The following is a 20119-nucleotide window of genomic DNA, read 5'->3' on the forward strand; positions in this document are numbered from 1 at the left end:
AGGGCCATTATTAAGAGATTGTTATTGTTTGCCATTTGGGATGTTTGAACATAATACAGTATGAAGGCCCAGTAAGTGAGGAAAGAACAGGTATTGACCCAGTGGAATAATCGATTGACTGACATCAGATATAGTGGTAATGGGTGTGACACAGGAGTGAGATGACATTCGTGCCACTGCCATATGTCTAGGAGAATACTGAGCCAGTGGAAGCTCCAATGAATGTGAAGGCAGTACATGTGTCTGCTAGAATGGTGTTGGTTATCTGTAGAAAATGTTATAAAGGTGTGTCCACTACTGTGTATATTGGGGGCCTACAATGATGGCAGGGGCCACAATATGCGACTGAAGAAAACCACTGCACTATGCCTGTGTTGCATTATCTTCATTCCCCTGAGGATACACAATAGCACTCTATATGGTGCTACAGGTGTCCTTTCAGTCTATTTACAATGGTCTAGTTCAGGTGTCATCAACACTCACAGATCCTTTTCTTACTCTTTGCCATCAGTTCCACTCATTCTAACCAATAATCCACACCAGGCTGGTTGCGACTCAAGTTTAGTACTTTTCATTTATTTGCACTGAATCTTAGCTGCCACATCTCAACCAACTTGTTCATCTTTTCTCATTCATTTGCTGGACTTATCCCACCTTTCTCCACTGCTGCACCTGCCTCTGTGGCATCAGCAAAGAGGTTGATCCTGTTCTCAGTTCCCTCAGATGTGTCTGAGATAAGCTCACTGAAGAAGAATACTTGACCAAGGACAGACCATGCATGACATCATTTGTCACGCCTCTAATTCCTAACATTGCCCTTCTCACTACAACAGTCTTCATCCTATCATTTGATCATGCAGCTATCCATAAGTTTATCAGGTCATGATTTCTAGGCCATCAGCCCAAGAGACATTTTAAGCAAAACCAAGCGTACTGCAAATTTACCAAAATATTACTGACATGTGTCAATAACTTACAGAATTTTACAATTATGACATAGGCATGTGCACATCAAGAGCCCACAGGCTGTCCCTGTCCATTAGGGGCATAGGTGCCAAACCAGAGTCAATATGTGATTTCCTATGCAATGGTCCAAGATACAGTCAAACTTGGTTAGGGATCAGATATACTTATCACGGATGCCTGTTCCACGGAAGGGTAATCTTTGACACTCATACTTGTCCCTCCAATATGTCCTGTTTATGTCTCAGACAAGGTTTCTGTGATGCTATTTGTTGTTCAGATGTGCAACAAATCTTACAGTGTGGGATCAAAAGATATATTGTAAGGGGAGGTAAAGATCATAGCACAGCAATCTGTAGGAGACTGAGTACAGGGATAGGGCTTTGAGAATGTCTGCATTGTACCTGTTATTTGCTCCCTGTGCTCTTTAAATGAAAAACCTTTGTGGTATCTCAAGCCATTTCAAACACTTGGTCAGGCACATGCAGAAAGGTGCACTGTACTCAATTACTGGTCGAATGAGAGCCGAGTACAGTGAAACAATGACTTCCTTGTACCTGGATGCCATGTTCTTACTTATAAGTTGTGCAACATAGAATGATTTTATCACAGTAGCAATGTGATAGTCAAAGGTCATGTTACTGTCAACATGTGTTCCCAAACCCCTGATCACTGGGTCTACTTTTAGGGATCCCTGTGAGACTCAGCTAGTGACTGGCCTCTATGCAGATATGGATTCCCCTATCCTAACTTCTTGTGTCCTATCAGTGAAAGAGCTGGCTATGCATCAGATGATATCTTGGTTTGTCTAATTTTTTAAGTTTATCTACAGTGCCCAAATGAGATATTATGTCAAATGTTTTGGCAAGATAGGCATTGTGCACTGCCTTGCCCACGTCCATTGCTTTAGTGACATTCTTGAAGAAAACCACCAGGTTATGTAGGCATGACCTGCCTTTGACAAAAATGAACTGGGCAGGGACAAGTTTTGTAAGTTTCCTGTGTCACTGTTTATCAAGTCAGTGATAATTCTTTTCATGGCCTTGCATATAAAACTAGTAAGACTTATAAGTCTGTAGTTCTCTGGGTCTGTGGAAAGCCCCTCCCTCTGTGCAGAGGGATAACTGCTATAGGACTCCATTCATTTGGTATGAAGGCTGTCTCTGGGCTGTGGTTAAATAATGATTCTAGCCAGACTGACAGGTGATGCTTTATGCTATTCAGGAGGCATCCTGTGATATTATTATGGCCCATCAAAGTAGTGTTCTTGGCCTTAGACAGCATGGTGAAGACCTGCTCCTTATTGATAGTTGGAGGAGAAATGGTGGTGGTAGTAAGGTATATAAAGTCATAATGGAGAACTGGAAAAAGGGGAAGAATCTAGGTATGACATGGATAGACTACAAAAAAAAGCATTTGACAGTATCCCACATTCATGGATAAAAGCGGGCTTAAAACTGAGTAAGATACACCCTACACTGATTGATTGCATTATAGCAACTATGAAACAGTGGTAAACCCCTTTTGCAGTTAAGCCATGATAAAGGATAAATTATTATTCCAGGGATAAAATTTCAATTGGGGATATTCCAGGGTGACTCTCTGTCACCGTTGCTCTTTGTCTTGCCCTTAACCCATTAAGCTGTCTGCTTAACAGATTAGGTCATGGCTACAATTTGTCTCCATGAAAGCAACAAAGTATAAAGACTTCTCTTCTTTTCGTAGATTATTTAAAACTGCATAGTTTATCAGATGAGGAACTGAAAGCACAACTGCAAGTGGTCAAAAATGTTTCAGATGATATGAGAATGTCATTTGGTCTTGATAAATGTGCAAAAGCAACCTCTAAAGCAGAAAAATCTGCAGCACGAAGAAAACGTCAGCCTGGAACAGGAATGTGATATAACAGAACTTGAACAAGAGGGAATGTATAAATATTTGGGAATTGATGAAGGATCAACAATAAAACATGAATAAATGCAAATAAAACTTAGTAAGGAATATTTTAGAAGAATAAAACTACTGCTGAAAACAGTGTTGATATCTAGGAAAAAAGTCCTAGATAGAAACCAATTTGCTCTTCTTGTCCTAACTTACAGTTTTGGGGTGATTGACTGGCCCCAAAAGGTGTTGGATAGGTTGGACAGGAAAACAAGAAGGGTGCTCCATGCAAATCAAATGATTTATAAAAATCAGTACATACCAAGATTATATATTCTCCATTCTAAAGGAGGTATGGGCCTTCTCGAAATTGATTGCATGTATAGATCTGCAGTTGTGGGACTGCATACATATCTACTGACCTCATAACATCCAAATGTAATGAAAGTTGTGAAAGATGAGGAGAACAAGTCTAAGATGTCTTCCCTGCTTAGTTTAGCAGAACCCCCTGTCCAAACTAACAAATTAACATAGATCACTGCCAATTATCTTGAGAAGGCTAGTCTACTTGAGCTATATGCTTACATTACACTAAGGCCTTGTATTGTCTTTTAATCACTCTTTCCAAATAGACTGAAGGAGAAAGGTTTTGATCCAAGCTCAACTGCAAAGATTGGGAATACTCTGCAAATAGCATTGAAAAAGTTATCAGACTAGAAGATCACATATATGACAATCTTGAAAATACTTAGAACTCAACTGCCTACATTTCAATTGAAACAAAAATAAGCATTCATCACTACAAAGTTCAGTTTAGTTTATTGACAACTTTTAAGTGAAATTGTCCTTTTCAAGCCCCTTTTCATCACAGACAAAGTCACAAAAACAAGTAGGCCATATATATATATATATATATATATATATATATATATATATATATATATATATATAAATAAATAAAATGTAGTACAGCCAATCAAATCGAATGTTTTACAAAGTGGAAAACAATTGAGGACCCCAAGAACACAAAGAGAATACACAAAACACCACACAGACAGTGACCAAAGGTCAGGTCTGAAACCTGGGCCTGTGTGACATGGATGTTATCACAGAGACACTGATACAAATTGGGCAGATAGAATTTTCTAACAGGCTAAGCTAGTGGCAAGTCATACTTCCCTATAAACAAATCATAATTAAGTTTGTGAAAGTCTCCTTCATATTCACATAGCGCCACCCCACACATTAAAGATATTCCACTGAAAATCTTCTCCAAATGCTAAAAATCTCATCCATAAATACAAGACTGAGCTATGAATCATCACTTCTCTATATTCTGTAGTAAATCAATCCACAAGATCAGCTGTATCACATCATCTCTTACTGACTTCAAACAGCAGAATAAATGCTATATGCAAAGTATACATTAAAATATGGTATCAGCTAAAACCTCTATGTTTTCTGTGCCCTTGTAAGCAAGCAGTATGCTAATAAATGAGGTTCCTGTAACCCTAGACCCCTTCTTCCCCCATTTGTCAAAAGAACCTAATTTCACTAATAACTTGTTACCATGCACCTTTTTCTTCCATCCCCTATCATTTCATTCTTTTACAGTTAACCCTCCACATTTAAGCCTTTCAGTCTGTGACCTATCATATTGTGTATTTCAGCTCCACTTTTACCTGCACTTTATTCCTACTATATATTCTATTTTTGTTTTTGTTATTTAGAATACATTGTCCTCATAATACAGAGTTTTTACTAAACTAGTTTCTTCACAAACTGACAGCTGAAGCTTATATTGCAAGATTTAGAATGTACTGAATGCCTTCTACAATCCACATATTATAAATTGCATTTCTCTCTTGTCCTGAAAAGTCTAACTATTGAATATAAATAAACTGTGTCTGCACCTGTATATTTTTCCAGGCATACTCTACTCATTTATTTAAAGCTATTGTAATTGTTAATGAATCTCACTTTCTGAGATTTGGCTATACAACTAGAAGTTTTCTTTTTGAGTCATTTATGTAAGTAGGTTTTGCCCAGTTTACAAAATGAGATAAATAAATAAAGAATTATAGTTGTCATTTTGAAATGCTTAGTACACAAGGGAAAAGAACCAGGGCTATTAAAGAGTAAACATTAAGAGATGACTTCAGTATCAGAACAGAATTTTAAAGCATATCTGTTGTGTGCAGTGGTAACATAAATTTGGATGTTTACCAGCATAAAATATAAGAAATGTTTGTTGGCCTGTAGATAGCATTCTACATGTCAGGTAGCAGTCTTCTCATGTGCGTTTTTCATTTATAACAATAGAAACCTGCACTACCATTAGAAGTCGTGATACATGACATATTATTCATGAGCAGCAGAAGAAGTTACAATGATAAAAATGTAAATGTTCGCAATAAATGTATTAAAGCTTCTTTTTCTGTGTTGTATCTGGTCATCTGCAGGTTGTGAAAGTAACAGACATAGTGGATCTCTTATGTGGATTGTTGTTCTCATTGGAAATATTTTAAGAGGCATGGGAGAAACACCCATAGTACCATTGGGAGTGTCTTATATAGATGATTTTGCCAAAGAAGAAAATGCTGGATTTTATTTTGGTGAGTTTTCTTGAACTATTGTTATATCCATTGGTAGTCTTAAAAAGCAATGGTATGCCATACAATATCCTTTTAACTATTCTTTATAGATGCCATCAAAACAAAGTTTTCCTCCTCTCAGTTGCTACTTGAGTACTTATTTATTTGTTTATTTATTTCTAAATGCTTGCAGTATTGGCATTAATACAGGTTAAGTTGGAAAGTGAGACCTACATGTCTGCAAAATAACTTGACTAAATTGACCATTTGGGCACAGGAGAATAATATGTTGATAAATACATCAAAAACTAAGCATATGATATTTGGGAGACATAAACTGAAAGGTGAATATTTAAGACAGCACACAGTGATTGAAACTGTAGACTCACTTAACGACCTGGGTATATGGGTAGATTCAGCTATGAATTTTTCTAATCATATCAACCAATTAGTTAATGATAATTATAGAACTATATGCTGTATAAAAAGATTTATAAAGTCTAGGAAATCAAACATAATGAAGTCAATGTTTGTTGGTTACATTAGACCCAAACTTGAGTATGAAATTCTTCTTCTTCTTTTGGCTTTTTCCTGGTTAGGGGTCGGCACAGCAGATCATCTGTCCGCTCATGATTGGCAGTGGAGTTTTACAGTGTCAAGCTGCCAGCCTGGCACCCAACCTTCCACAGAAGGCACACACATGCATGCACTCACACCTAGGGCCAATTTAGAGTGTCCAATCCACCTACAGCATGTCTTTGGGATATGGGAGGAAACCGGAGCACCCGGAGGAAACCCACACAACCACAGGGAGGACATGCAGACTCCACACAGAAGGCAACCCAGCCGAGAATCGAACCGGAGAACCTCTTGCTGTGAGGTGGCAATGCTAACCGCTGCACCACCATGGCTGCCCAAACTTGAGTATGGAATAACAATATGGAAACCCTATAGAAAAACAAGCATGAGTAAACTGGAAAGAGTACAGCGGAAATATACCAAGGGCATCCACGGATGTAAAAATCTAAGTTATTATGAAAGACTATAATATCTGAACTTGTACAATGTCTCTTACGTCTATCTAAAAGGAGATCTTATTCAGGTATATAGGACATTTACGGACAACTATCTCTGGGAATGTTTTTAGGGTTATCTAAAATTACTAGAGAATCATCAGACAACCTATGTAGAAGATTCTGTAGGAATTAGAAGTGTAGTAATTGGCTCTCTGACAGAGTAGCTGATGCATGGAACAGACAACCAAATTACATTAAAGCAAGTACTAGTTTAGATCTTTTTAAGAACAGCCTAGACACTTATTATGGGAACAAGTGTTTTGGTATATTGGCAAGCTAGAAGGGCATTAATGCCTATGCTTGAAATATTTGTATGTATGTATGTACATTTTCTAGTGCATTTTGCAAAAGAATATTTCGGTAGCGTGTCAGACTGAAAACTAAAGATCTTAAGCATTTTCAAGAATATTAGATAAAAATACAGAATTAGTAAATAAAATGTGTGGCATTCAACAAGTAGACAAAAAGGTTACATGCCTACGTACTATTGTAGTAACCTACACTTACATCTATAGTCCAAAATGTAACTTCAGAAGAGAGACTACATGACTTGCAATTGAGTATTTACTTTGACAACAGACCTTCAGGACTGAATGATTAGTTGACTGATTGTTTGATTTAATTTTATTTATTGGGGTAATATACTGATCCAAATGTGGCCTATTTGCACAAAGTATTTTATAGTATACTGCTCTTAAAGTACCACACATACTGAGTATCAGCAGTTAGGAGTGAAACAATCAGCAAAAAATAAATATACCTAGACAAACTGCAGAGAGACAGAAAGCAATACACAGACAGTGGTCTATAATATACGGTGGGAATAACAGAGACTAGAATATGACACATTTAGGATATCATTTTTCAAGACAGTTAATAAGAGACATGAACTGAAATTATGTTCATACAACTAAAGTGTAGCAGTCCTTTGGCTAATGCAAGTTTAACTGCTGACTCTGCTGACTCTGCATAAGTGACAAATATCACTTGATGTGTAGTTCATTATAGTACATGGAGCGGGATGAGTGGATTTGCTAGCTGGCAGCTGATTGGGTAAAACTGCATTATTCCCAGTGTCCAAGAAGGAATTATTGTAGCTGCTTCCAGAATTGTTTACAATCACAGAGGCCTCTAAGGTAGGGAGATGGGGTGCCATGGCTCAAGTTTTAAAGGGGATAAACAATGATTGCTGCAATGTTGTTTGTTCTGAGGGCATATTATTGAAAGCCTGCTAGTGAAACAGGGTTAGGAGTTTGATTTTGAGAAATTAAATATAAAATAGCTGATTAATAGATCTGCATCTTTAATGAATGACTGCCTGGCTTCCTAGACAATGTAATCAATCTTTATTTGACCTAATCTTCAGTGAGTTATATTTTTCTCTGGAGTGGTGGAGAATAGATGTGATCACTGCATGGCCATATTCCAGTTGTAACCTAAAAGAAGACAATTCCAGTCCAAATAGGCAGAATTATTATAAGTAATATTCACAAACAACCAAAAAATAACAGAAACACTAAAACCACACTCTAGGAAATAAGACTTTAATAAAAGATTAAGCACTTTCATGTTCTCTAGTTCATAGAGATTTCATCAGAATCTGCAAAATCAAAATAATCACACACTTTATATAAAAAAAAAAATCTAATCACACAACCATTACAAATAGCTAGAAACATCAATGAAAAACATATTTATAAATATTAAAAATACCTATCGATAAAGGCACATTAAAATATAAAGTATATAAAAATGGTTCATTCTGTTTAAAAATGCTAAATATTAAAAATCTATATCTATAAATGCACATTAAAAATATAAAATGTATAAAAATGGTTTACTTTGCTTAAAAAGACTAAACAGTTCAACTCCTGTGAACTGCATGAAAAATGTGTGTGTGTGTGTGTGTGTGTGTGTGTGTGTGTGTGTGTGTGTGTGTGTGTGTGTGTGTGTGTGCCTGTGTCTGTGTCTGTGTGTGTATTTTATATTGTCGAAAAACCACTTACTCGAAATTCAAAACATCTATCAAACACCCAAAACATTGCAATTTCAGTCTGTGAAACTAACCCCCTGGCCACCATAGTGAACTTTGTCTTTTTCTTCACTGTAGTGTGATATCAGAGTTTGTATATTTAGTTAGAATCTTTTGTCAGGAGTTTCAACAATCGTTTCAGTTGCTCTTCATTAATGTGTGGATGGTTGCTTCTAAAATGGAGGTATTAGTGGGAAAATGTGTCTTTCCTGAATATATTTTATGATTAACAATTATTCTTCTCATCCTTCATAATCAAAACATCCAAGAACTGACCCTTATTAAACTCTTCTGTTAATGTCCTAGCTCCTAAAGTGTGGTTTCTGTTATTTATGGTTCATATTCAAGTTGTGGTAGTTTTGCACAATTGTCTATGGCATATCTACCTTCACTGAAAATAAAGTAACAAGAGTTTCCTGAGCCAAAATAAAAGACTGTTTGAGACTATGTTTGACATAGTGGCCAAAGAAGAGAAACTAGTCATGTTAAATATCAAGCTATTTAAAGTGAGGTTTCGTTTCAAATTTATGATGAGAAGAATCAATCTTACGACATATATACCTGTGATGAGACCTGCCCTATGTAGCTGCAAGACATATAGTGGCATGCAGTGGGTGAGTCGAATGAGACATCTGTTACTAGCATATCTGTCAGCTGTCCAGAATTTGACAGACTGTCCAGATTTTTGCCTCATATTTTTGGTCTGTCACTTATAAAATATGTGCTTTCCTGACAAACATTGAAGACTGAAATCACTAAATAATTACAGACATTTGAGTTTCAGAATTCATATCCTTCAGAAAATGCATGCTAATGGAAAACATTTTATTCTATCAACTCCCTAATGCTATAAGAATAATATTCAAAATCCGTTCCTGGTGCTGGGCCTTTTCCTCCCTATTATGTCTGGTTTAATCCAGAAATTGTGCTCTAAGAGGTTGAGAGGTGTAGTTACTTGTGTGTAAGAAATCACTTCAAGGATGAGACAAGCAGTGGTTTGGGAAATTTAATACTGATGTTCATGACACCTCTTTTCTGTGTTATCATAAAGCAGGATTAGTAAAGAGGACTGGCTTAGTCTTTAAGGTGGTATACACATTGTGGCATGCAAGTACCCAGTCCAAAATCCACTTTTGAAATTACTTTTTAATGAGGAAGGTTCATATTATGACCAGTTTGAGCTACACTGAATATGAAGGAATTTCCATAACATGGTTGGCAAGATGCTGCATGAAGAGAAAGTAGGGAAGAACTGCTAGCAGTCCTGATGGTACCTGTGCTATGCCACAGAGGCCCTAGTGACGAACTGCTAATGACTGTACATACTGATTCAATGCAGAAAAAGCCAGTGAATAATCTGGGAATGCAGCTTGAGCTGAAAAAGATGGAGACAGAAATGAAGCTGCTGGAATTTGCAGAGAAACGGTGTACTGACTGGAGACAGAGACACAGAGAGAGAGCAGAATGAACATGCAAAAAAAGATAGATAGATAGATAGATAGATAGATAGATAGATAGATAGATAAAAAAGAGAATAATGTGAAAGACAGGGAATGAATAGACCAGGAGAGTGACTAAGCAGAGAGAAAGGAATATGAGCATTAAAAGAAGCTCAGCAAACACCAGACTGCCATAGAAAATGGGGCTGATCAAGATCCGTGGTGAGCTCTTTCCTTCTCACTGGTACGCTGTAGATGAGAATTCTGAAAGATTCATGAGGGCTTTTGAACAGGTATGTCTTATCACACTAAGCTGACCAGGAACAGTGTGTGGGGCTATTGGCATCATCACTCACAGGCAAGGCATTATATACTGGTGCAAAATAAAGGAAGCCAGTACATAATCTGGGACTGCAGCGTAAGCTGGAAAGGATGCAGACAGAGTTGAAGCAGCTGGAATTGACAGAGAAATTATGTTAAGACTACAAAGACCTATGACTGTGCAAAACATAGCTTAAAAGTGTCAAGAAGGTAGTAAGTAACAAGTATGCAGATTTTTACCTGAAGATTGACATCCTTTTTGCAGGTTGGTGGGACTGTTAAGTGCAAAAAAAACACTAGAATAAATTTGTTTTGTAATTGTTAATATTAGTTTTGCAAGTATTACCAGAATACTTAAATATCCAGCTAATCTATAGAGACAAATGCACTTACTTTCAAATGTTGGTATATGAGTCTCTTTACAGTCAAGCAAGTGTGAGTGCATGTGTGTGTGCCAATCTTCCCATAATGAAGCATGTGTGAGTGAATGCATGACTGCATATGTGATTATGAGTGTTTGAGTCTGAAGAACAATCCTATGTTTTTGTAATGTTTTTGTAAAGATGACGCTTTCTGTTCTTTTATCTCTGTTACTATATTCACTATTTCAAGTATTGTTAATTTAGATTTGGTTTCTATTTCTTGTAATTGCTTTTTTGGCAGCTACCAGAATTAAACTTAGCAAGGCCTTACAGTCATTTGTTCAGCCAGTATTCTTGACAGAGTACCCTGTAGCGAATTGTTAAAGTCTGCTAACTAATTACACTTCCAAAACATATGCTCCCCATTACCTCTTTCTTCCCCATCACACCTCCAATATTTGCCATCCAGCCAAGGAAAAATTCTTTGGATTCTGCTTGGGGTATAAAATATCTATGCAAACACTTCCAAGCAAAAATCTTAAATTTTCTAGACTTTGTAGCATTATAATAATATTTTGTTCTATGAGCTCTATGATTTGAAATACTTAGGATTTAAATATAAACTGGATTTAAGATCTTTTATCACAGTAAACCATGAGAAAAACATACATTTAATAAACTCTAACTGTGATTAATAGAACAAGTTGAAATTCAGTATATTCTATAAAGCATCAATTCTTAACAGTAATACCTTACTTAAAATATTTTATTTTGTATTAACTCTGTTTTGAGAATCCCTGATTATTTAAACAGAGACATTAACATCCCAATTTTCATATATTAGCAAAAAAGCAAAATGAGGACTTAAAATTCCTAATTTGAACCTACATTAAAATGCTTGGTTTATCTCTATTCAGGATACTATGTCTCCTGCATGGATTATATTTCTCAGATCTCCAACTCTACGAATTTAACCCATTAGCTCTACCTTTCATAAGTGTATGCACAGAGACTTATGTGAATTTACTGAAAGACAAAATTTTACCAAAAGCTTGGTTTAACTTTTGAATTTAACCTGTTTCAATCCCTGATATTACTATGAACAGCAATCCTCTAAAAAGTAGATTCCCTTTTGCGTAGTTCGAAACAATTATACCGAGTCCAAGTTAATAACAGATTACCTCTACCTCCGAAAATTATAAATATGTAGAAAATAAAGTCTCAGCTTACAGATAACATTAATCTAATACACATAGTGGGGACAAAATCTACTCTGTGATTTCCTTAGGTAAAAGTATGACTTGGTTAGTGATTGTTTTTCCCTTCTGTCTAAAAAACTCTTATCATATGTATATAATCTAATTACAAATTCAAATTATTTTTCCACAACTTATTCCTTGAATTGCTGGAATCTGTGTCTGAAAAGCATTGTTCTATAGCCAGAAAGAATTGAAATCTGGTTTAAAGCTTACAAATACATTTTCTTCTCAAAGTTTTTATACCAACAGTTAAATGTATGTACTTCATCCTTGCAAAAGTAATGTCAATTGATATCCAATATTACCATATTGCTATTTTTCTTGTGATTTTTTTGAACAAAATAGTTGATGCAACATATTTTCTGGACAATATGTTAAAAAATTGTATTCTTCTTTGAAGAAAACCAAAATAATTTCCATTACTTGCAACTGTTACAACTAAATCCTAAATATTCTCACTAATCATCTGAATAAAGAAAATAACAAGATCATTTATAGCATCCAGGATTACATTTTTATAATAAACATTGGCTGTCTCAGTTTAAAGGGAACAACTTTATTATTTTAACACTTAACTCTTAACAGTTCACTCAGAAATTTGATGTTTCAATCTCTAAGTACACTTATGGTGCAAAATTAATCAAGTCTAGGTGTAATGAATTACTATCCTTCTGACATCTGTCAGTAGCAATGCTTATTAGTATTGTCACTTGCCTTTTCAGGACAAAGGTTCAAATTATATCTGAAATCAAGGATGCATTAATAATAAATTGATATGTCAAAAAATTGTTGTGGATGGTGACTTCAAAGCAAGGGAGGCTACCAGAAAGAATTGAATTTGTGGAGTTAATTGCAGTCAGATTGGATACATTACAGTAGGTCAAGGATTGTTTCACTGAAATCAAACAACAAAGGGGGTTAGTCACATTCATCTACAAACTGCCTCAGTATCCACTTATTATAGTCATTTTAACGACAGCATACAACCCTGATGTCCAACTGGTCAAATAAAAAAGTATAGTAAGAATGGTCACAGTAATGTATAACAGTGTCTTTTACTCAATTACAAACTAACCTGTCAAGATCAATGACAGTTTAACTGTGATCAAAGGACAGCAGGAGTTAGACAGTTTTATTAATGTACTGCCTTTGATACCACCAATTACAGCCATTTCATTGACTGTATACACCTTAGATACATAATTTCAATTGAATGAGTTAATGAATAAATACATAAATAATGGCCACAGTAATGTATTTCACCTCATTATTGTCAGACACATACAATGCAACTCACTGCAAACTCTCACATGCACACATAGACAAACACATGCACACACAAATAGATATGCCCACCCATTTCAGCCTATTTCTTGACTGTGTATACCTCAAATTTCTGGCTATGGTCAAATTAAGACATAAATGCAAGCATAATGGTTACAGTACAATATTTTAGCTTATGACTGATAGATCCTTTTATTACAATCCAATGATACCATTTCCTGCAAACAGATGCAAACATAAACATACACATGCACATGCAAACCCACACACACACACGGACACACACACACACACACACACACACACACACACACACACAAACACACACTATGTACTAACCAATAACAGTCACTTATATGATTGTGTACAGCTCAGATGTCTGATTGTGATCAAATCATAGGCCATAGAGTACGTGACAGAATAACTCAAGAATCATTTACATCTAGTCAGCAACCACCCTACAGGCACAACTCCTTCCTCTAAGGGGGCAAACCAGATTTTTCAAGCAGATCTTTTAGAGACACCTATCCATATATTAATGATTAACCATCCAAATGAATAAAAATATTAATAATGACCACAATAATGTATGTTATCTCATTACTGACAGAAATATGCACCTCAACCCAGTGCAGCCTCATGGTACACACATAAATGTAAATGTACCCATAAATTACAGTCAGTTTATTGACCATGTACACCTTAAATGTCTGATTACAGTAAAAATTGAAAAATAAATGTATTTCAGCTTGCTACTGGCAGATATATATATATATATATATATATATATATATATATATATATATATATATATATATATATATAGTTCAATCTATTGCAGTCCCCTACACAAATGCACACACAGTCATATACTTTTCACACACACAATGCAAGCATAATGGTTATAGTACAATATTTTAGCTTATGACTGATAGATCCTTTTATTACAATCCAATGAAACCATTTCCTGCAAACAGATGCAAACACAAACACACACATACACATGCAAACACACACACACACACACACACACACACACACACACACACACACACACACACACACACACACACACACACACAAAAACATACAGAGACAGTGAGGGCATGCAGATTCCCCACAGAAATGCTTCAGCCAAAACTCAGCCAAAGTACTAGAAAATGACAAAGCAATTTACTGCACAACTGTGACAATGAGCAATTGCTTTCACATACATCCTTATCTTTCAAATAACTACAGATAACCTAACATGTACAAGTTTTACATTTGTAATAAGTGAAATAAATTACAGCCAACTAATTCCTTTAAATACACTGCAACACCTCCTCCCTGTACCTGTACACACATTAGTTTTATGCTGATTCCAGCAAATAACAGTACATTGTGTGACACTAGTACTCCCTCACCAGATCTGTGACTGTTGTTTAGCAGTATCAAACAACAGCATAAGTTACTTTTATTTACCTCACTGGCACGTAATGCATATCTGTCACTGTCCCTGATATTTGCCTCATATTTTTGCCCTGTCAATTGTAAATTTTTGAGTTGCTGGTAAGTCATTCAAGATTACTAATACCAGATATTAGATTGTCAAGTTTATTTCTCAGAAAATGCATGATAAAATACTAATACGCGTGGGTTTCCTCCGGGTACTCCGGTTTCCTCCCACATTCCAAAGACATGCATCTGGAGCATTTCTCCCCGGGCCTCCGCTGAAAACAGGCTCTGTGGAACCTAGTCGGACATTCCCAGTCAACAAATGGTAAATAAATAATAAATAAAATAATAGAATAATGTGTTTTGCATTAAATATTAGTGAATTTGAGCTTTTATTCCTCCTTTATTTTTGGCTTTGCCCAGAACACCTGAGCAAAGAAGTTGAGAGTTATAGCATGTGGTGTCCTGAAATTATTTATAAAATTCTGAAAGAGAAATCCATTCCTGAGGAGCACCTGATCTTCTTAAAATCCCAAGTACAAACGTATATCAGTCACTGTGGGCCACCAGTCTCTAGCACTTATCTTGCTCATGTTCATTCAGTAATTATTGGCTTTATCCTGACAGGGTAATATCACAGCCCTGTTTAGGATAAAGCACATAATCAGAGAATAAATTATCTTTTTTTTCCTCACCTTTCCCAAACAGTAGCAGCTTTTGTGTGCCCCCCACACATTCAAGGTTGATCAGGACTCCCTCACAGCCTTGGCTATCTCAGGTGCCAACAGCAAGCTGTGATGTTAGTTTCAGCTGAGACAGAATGCCCACCAGCAGTATTTAATTAAATAAAACAGCACTATGTCAATGGTAAAACAATTCACTGTTGCGACAGCAAGAGATATATTTATCTTTATATTTATGTGTTATTATTACCCACCTGGTTTATTAAGTAAACAAGATTGCTGTACTAGCTTTCATTGGTTTGATAAATGTACAAAATACCAAAATAAGGTAACTTGCTGCTTTTGGGGTTCTTCCCAAGGACTAGGGTCTCCCAGCAACCACTTTGTTCATTGGTGTCTAAAGCTGACCATGAAAGTATGTCGCAGAGAGTGCAAACCAGGAGATAAGGTACCTGTATTAGTACTCACTGCTGAAAACAAGTTTATTGCATAGCGGCAAGGCCCTTTTCAAGTGATACAGAAAGTAAATGAAATGAATTATAAGGTGAGATGACTTGGAAAAAGGAAGCTAGACCAGTTGTATCGCTTCAATTTCCTGATACCATGGAGAGTAGCAGAAGTTTCTGTAGTAAGTATGTTTCTAGTATAAGTTAGGGTTCCCGCAGCATCTCCTGAAGTCAAAATAGGGGAGACACTATCTTGGTAAAACAAGGTTAATTCAGCACAACAAGTGACTGAAGAGAAAGTACGTGGAATACTATACTAGAATACTAGACATACAATGCCAAGCAGTTAGGGAAAAAGTTCAAGAAATGCTTAAATGTAGGGTTATAGAGAAGACACAGAATGAGTGGAATAGTTCTGTTGTATGAGTCCCCAAATTTGATGAGCCTATAATGTTTTCAATGACATAAGGAAGCTCAATGGAATATCTGAATTTATCCCATGCCCCAAATTGGCAAACTGATTGAGAAATCTGGCAAAGCTAGGTTTCTTTCCACTTTAGACTTAACCAGCGGATATTGGCAAATCCCAGTAGCTCTACATGTTAAGGAGAAAATTACATTTTCCACATTAGATGTGCTGCTCCATCATAGAATGCTGCATTTTTTTTGTTCACAATTGAAGGACCAACAACATTCCAGATGTGGATGGACACAATCCTAAGTCCCTACAGTGGCTATGCAGAAGTCTACCTAGATGGTTTGAAGACTGGGAAAGTCATCTATAAAAAGATAAAGCCATTTTAAGGATCTACATTAAGCAAGCAATAATGCAGGACAGGGTGTGTGTTAATGTGTAATTAATGCCTGCCCAGTGGTGCTGTGAGGCCCGACGCAAAAGGCGGAGGGCCTCTACACCCCTGGAAAGGCATTATTGTGCTTAGACAATGGGCTCGCTGTAAAATTGTTGTGTTTTACTTGCTTATTTATTTTTTTAAGGACTTTATAATTTTTTTATATATATTTTTAATGTAAAATAGTTCCTCTGCCTACTGTTTCAAACTTGCTGTAGTACATGTTAATGGCGCTGGAGGATGCATTTTACATCAAATATTTATAAAAAAAATAATACAGTCCTTAAAAAAAAAATAAGTAAATGTAACACAACAATTTTACATACAGCCCATTTTCTCTCCCATTCACACATATGCAGTTTCTTCTGCTTTCACACACACACGCACACACACACACACACTCACACACACACACACACACACACACACACACACACACACACACACACACACACACACACACACACACATACACACACACACACACACACACACACACACACACACACACACACACACACACAGAGTCCTCTGCTTTCATTCATACACACATTCACTCACACAAGATCTGTCTCACCCTCTTTCTCAATCTCTCAGTCTCCAACTGCTTTCATACACACATTCAATCTCACTCTCTCTCGATATGTCTTACACAGTCTCTTCTGCTTACATACATGCACTCACTCACATCACTCTTGCTTTCTGCCTCAATTTCTCCATCCTTCTCTCACTCTCTCACATACACACACACACACACACACACACACACACACACACACGCGCGCACAGTCTCTGCTTTCATGCACCCATTCACACACACATGCAGGTAGAAACACACACACACACATGATCACTCTCTCTCTCGCTTACTTACATACATGCATACACTCTCACACACATGCTGCATTTTCTTTTTTTTTCTATTTTACACTCTCTAAACAGCAAAAGTGGTGCTTAGCGAGTGTAAAATAATGGCTCACTCACTCTCACTGATATGCATGCATACACTCACACACAGACATAAACAGACACTCGCAGACACACATGTAACTTTTTCTCTTCTTTTTAATATTTTACACTCACTAAACAGCAAAACTGCTGCTTAGCAAGCATAAAATAATAGCGGTCATTCCGTTTCTTCAGTCCAAGTACCAAGGCACCAGGTTGATAAGCAGCCATGAAGCGGCAGACTCATTCTTCTCAGCGGGCATTACTTACACATTAATCCCCTGCTGGAGAGCACTTGTTGTCCAATCAGGGTATTGATGTACAGTTTGCCCATTTTCTAAGCTGGACTAATGGATAACCAGATGGGTACCTGTTTGGTATGGTATAAGCCTCCTACCTGGATTGTATAATAGACTGAAGAATAATAAAACTACTGGCTGAAAAGAAAATGTAGCATTGTAAAACTAGTCCACACCAACCATAAAAAACAATGCTTAGTACATATGGATACTTCTAAGGTGGGCATATGTACAATCTTATTTCAGTTTATAAATAGGGAGGAACACCCTATCTGCTACACTTGCTGAAAAATAAGTCTAGAGAGAATATACTGCTTGTTCATTAGTGAGTTCATGTTTGTAACACTTTATACACCACTACAATGCTGTACCAATAAAAGGACACCAACATAAAGTTATCTCTAGTCACTAACCATACAACCCTTCAGTTTTAATCATGCACTGACCAAGCCACAGTCACCTGAATGCAGATGGGTTGTCCTAGGTTCTAGACTTGAACCAATGCTCCCATGATGGCAGTTGTGACAACCCACCACTAGACCAGTAATCAAGGAGCCTCAATCCTTACCACTGGCAACAGTGGGGGATGTACACAGAGAGGATGACAAGGTACACACACAGTATTTCCAAATGCAGCTCTCTGCATCAAGTGCAATTTCCCTTAAGAGCACACAGAGACTACAGTCAGTCTGGAGGTGGTTTCTTCCTCTTTCTCTAGATCCCCAGTAAGACTCCCCACTGGTACAGCTATAGAGTTGAGATCTCAGCTGAGTGGCCAAGCCAAGACCTCCAGCACTCTCTTTGTCCAACCAGTGCTTCATGCCCCTGCCCAAGTAGCTCACACACACACACACACACACACACACACACACACACACACACACACACACACACAAACACACACATCTGGGAAAGGCTCGCACAGGTTTACTAGTTATGCCTCCTTTTGCCCAGACTATAATGTACTTATCACTGTCACCAGCCAACTCTTATCAGCAGCTTTAAGAGCCTTAACAAAGGGTGCCCAGTCTTACTGTGTAGTATTAATATTAATACAAATGGTAGTTTGACCAAGAGCAAGGCTATTAGGAGTGGCCCATACAGTGTCAACAATAAATATGTAAATACTCTCAGAACTTAAATGTCTCAACACAGATCAGCCACAACAAAAGGTTTAAATAGATTTAATAATAAATAATAAAATAACAAGACAATACAATGACATCAGAATTCAAAACCACAGGAAACATTTAAAATAACATTGCAGGACGGTCTCAAATAAATAAAGAAAAATATCTAAACTAAGCCTTGCTATATTCCTGACTGTATCTAAGAGAATTACTATACCCTAGAAACTTACTTACAGAGCAAGGCAGATGTGTGGTGAATGGATCTTGCTTTTGTCAGGTCCAGGACAAAATACAGAATGCTGTATCTCTCTCAGAGACTTCTTAAATTAATATAGCAAATATTACAGGGATAGCTTGTAGAATGACATCATTTCTTGTCATCTGACTCCTAGTTCCCAGGCTCAAAACAACCATTGATGGCAGCATCTACCTGTAAAAATATATAGACAAGGGCTTTTCCTCAGATCTTTGAAGATGCTGGAAATCATAAAACAATAAAACACTTCCAAGATAATACAGAAAGTTCCCTAATACAGACAATGTGTCTCATTGCTGCATTGAAACTGAAAGATATCTTTTATTGCATAACCATAAAGTAATTTAATTTCAGCTATTTTTTGGAAGTTTTGCTGGAATGAAGTTAACCACATGTGTTCCAGTTTTCACTGTTAAAATATATACATTTAAACAGTTACAATAGTGCATGTTCATTTCTGTTCCATTCTAGTAGGGTACACTGTGGATACATTTCAAGCACTTTGCAAAAACCTTTTTCAATACACGTCTGTACAAACAAGTTTGATATACATATGACATACAATTTTAATATAGTTGTAACACTAGCATCTTATATGAATTATGTTGATATTCACAAATGGCATATAATTATTTACAAATTTACATATAACTGTGCTGGCAGTATCTCCCTTTGTCACAGGGGTGATGGAGCAAAGTGGCAGCTTACACATATAAAGATACCAGCTACCATTTTGCTACATCATTCCTGCCATGGACACCAAGCCACCATCCACATAGTGCAAGTGTCTGCTGCCACTAATGCACAAAGGTACCTTTAATGATCTTAAAGAAACACATACAACTAACACTTACTCCA

General features: G+C 36.7%; 1 protein-coding gene across 1 annotated transcript in view; it reads left to right on the plus strand.

Moving 5' to 3' along the window:
- The window catches only part of LOC122815361 (solute carrier organic anion transporter family member 1A1-like), a 418921-nt gene that overhangs the window by 164263 nt on the left and 234539 nt on the right, over positions 1–20119 (plus strand). The window contains exon 6 of the mRNA XM_044087816.1: positions 5307–5459. Coding sequence (XP_043943751.1) covers positions 5307–5459 — 153 coding nt within the window. The remainder of the gene's footprint in view (positions 1–5306; positions 5460–20119) is intronic.

Source organism: Protopterus annectens, chromosome 11.part0, assembly GCF_019279795.1.
Source record: "Protopterus annectens isolate FY-2018-M chromosome 11.part0, PAN1.0, whole genome shotgun sequence".
In the NCBI taxonomy this organism is placed as follows: Eukaryota; Metazoa; Chordata; order Ceratodontiformes; family Protopteridae; genus Protopterus; species Protopterus annectens.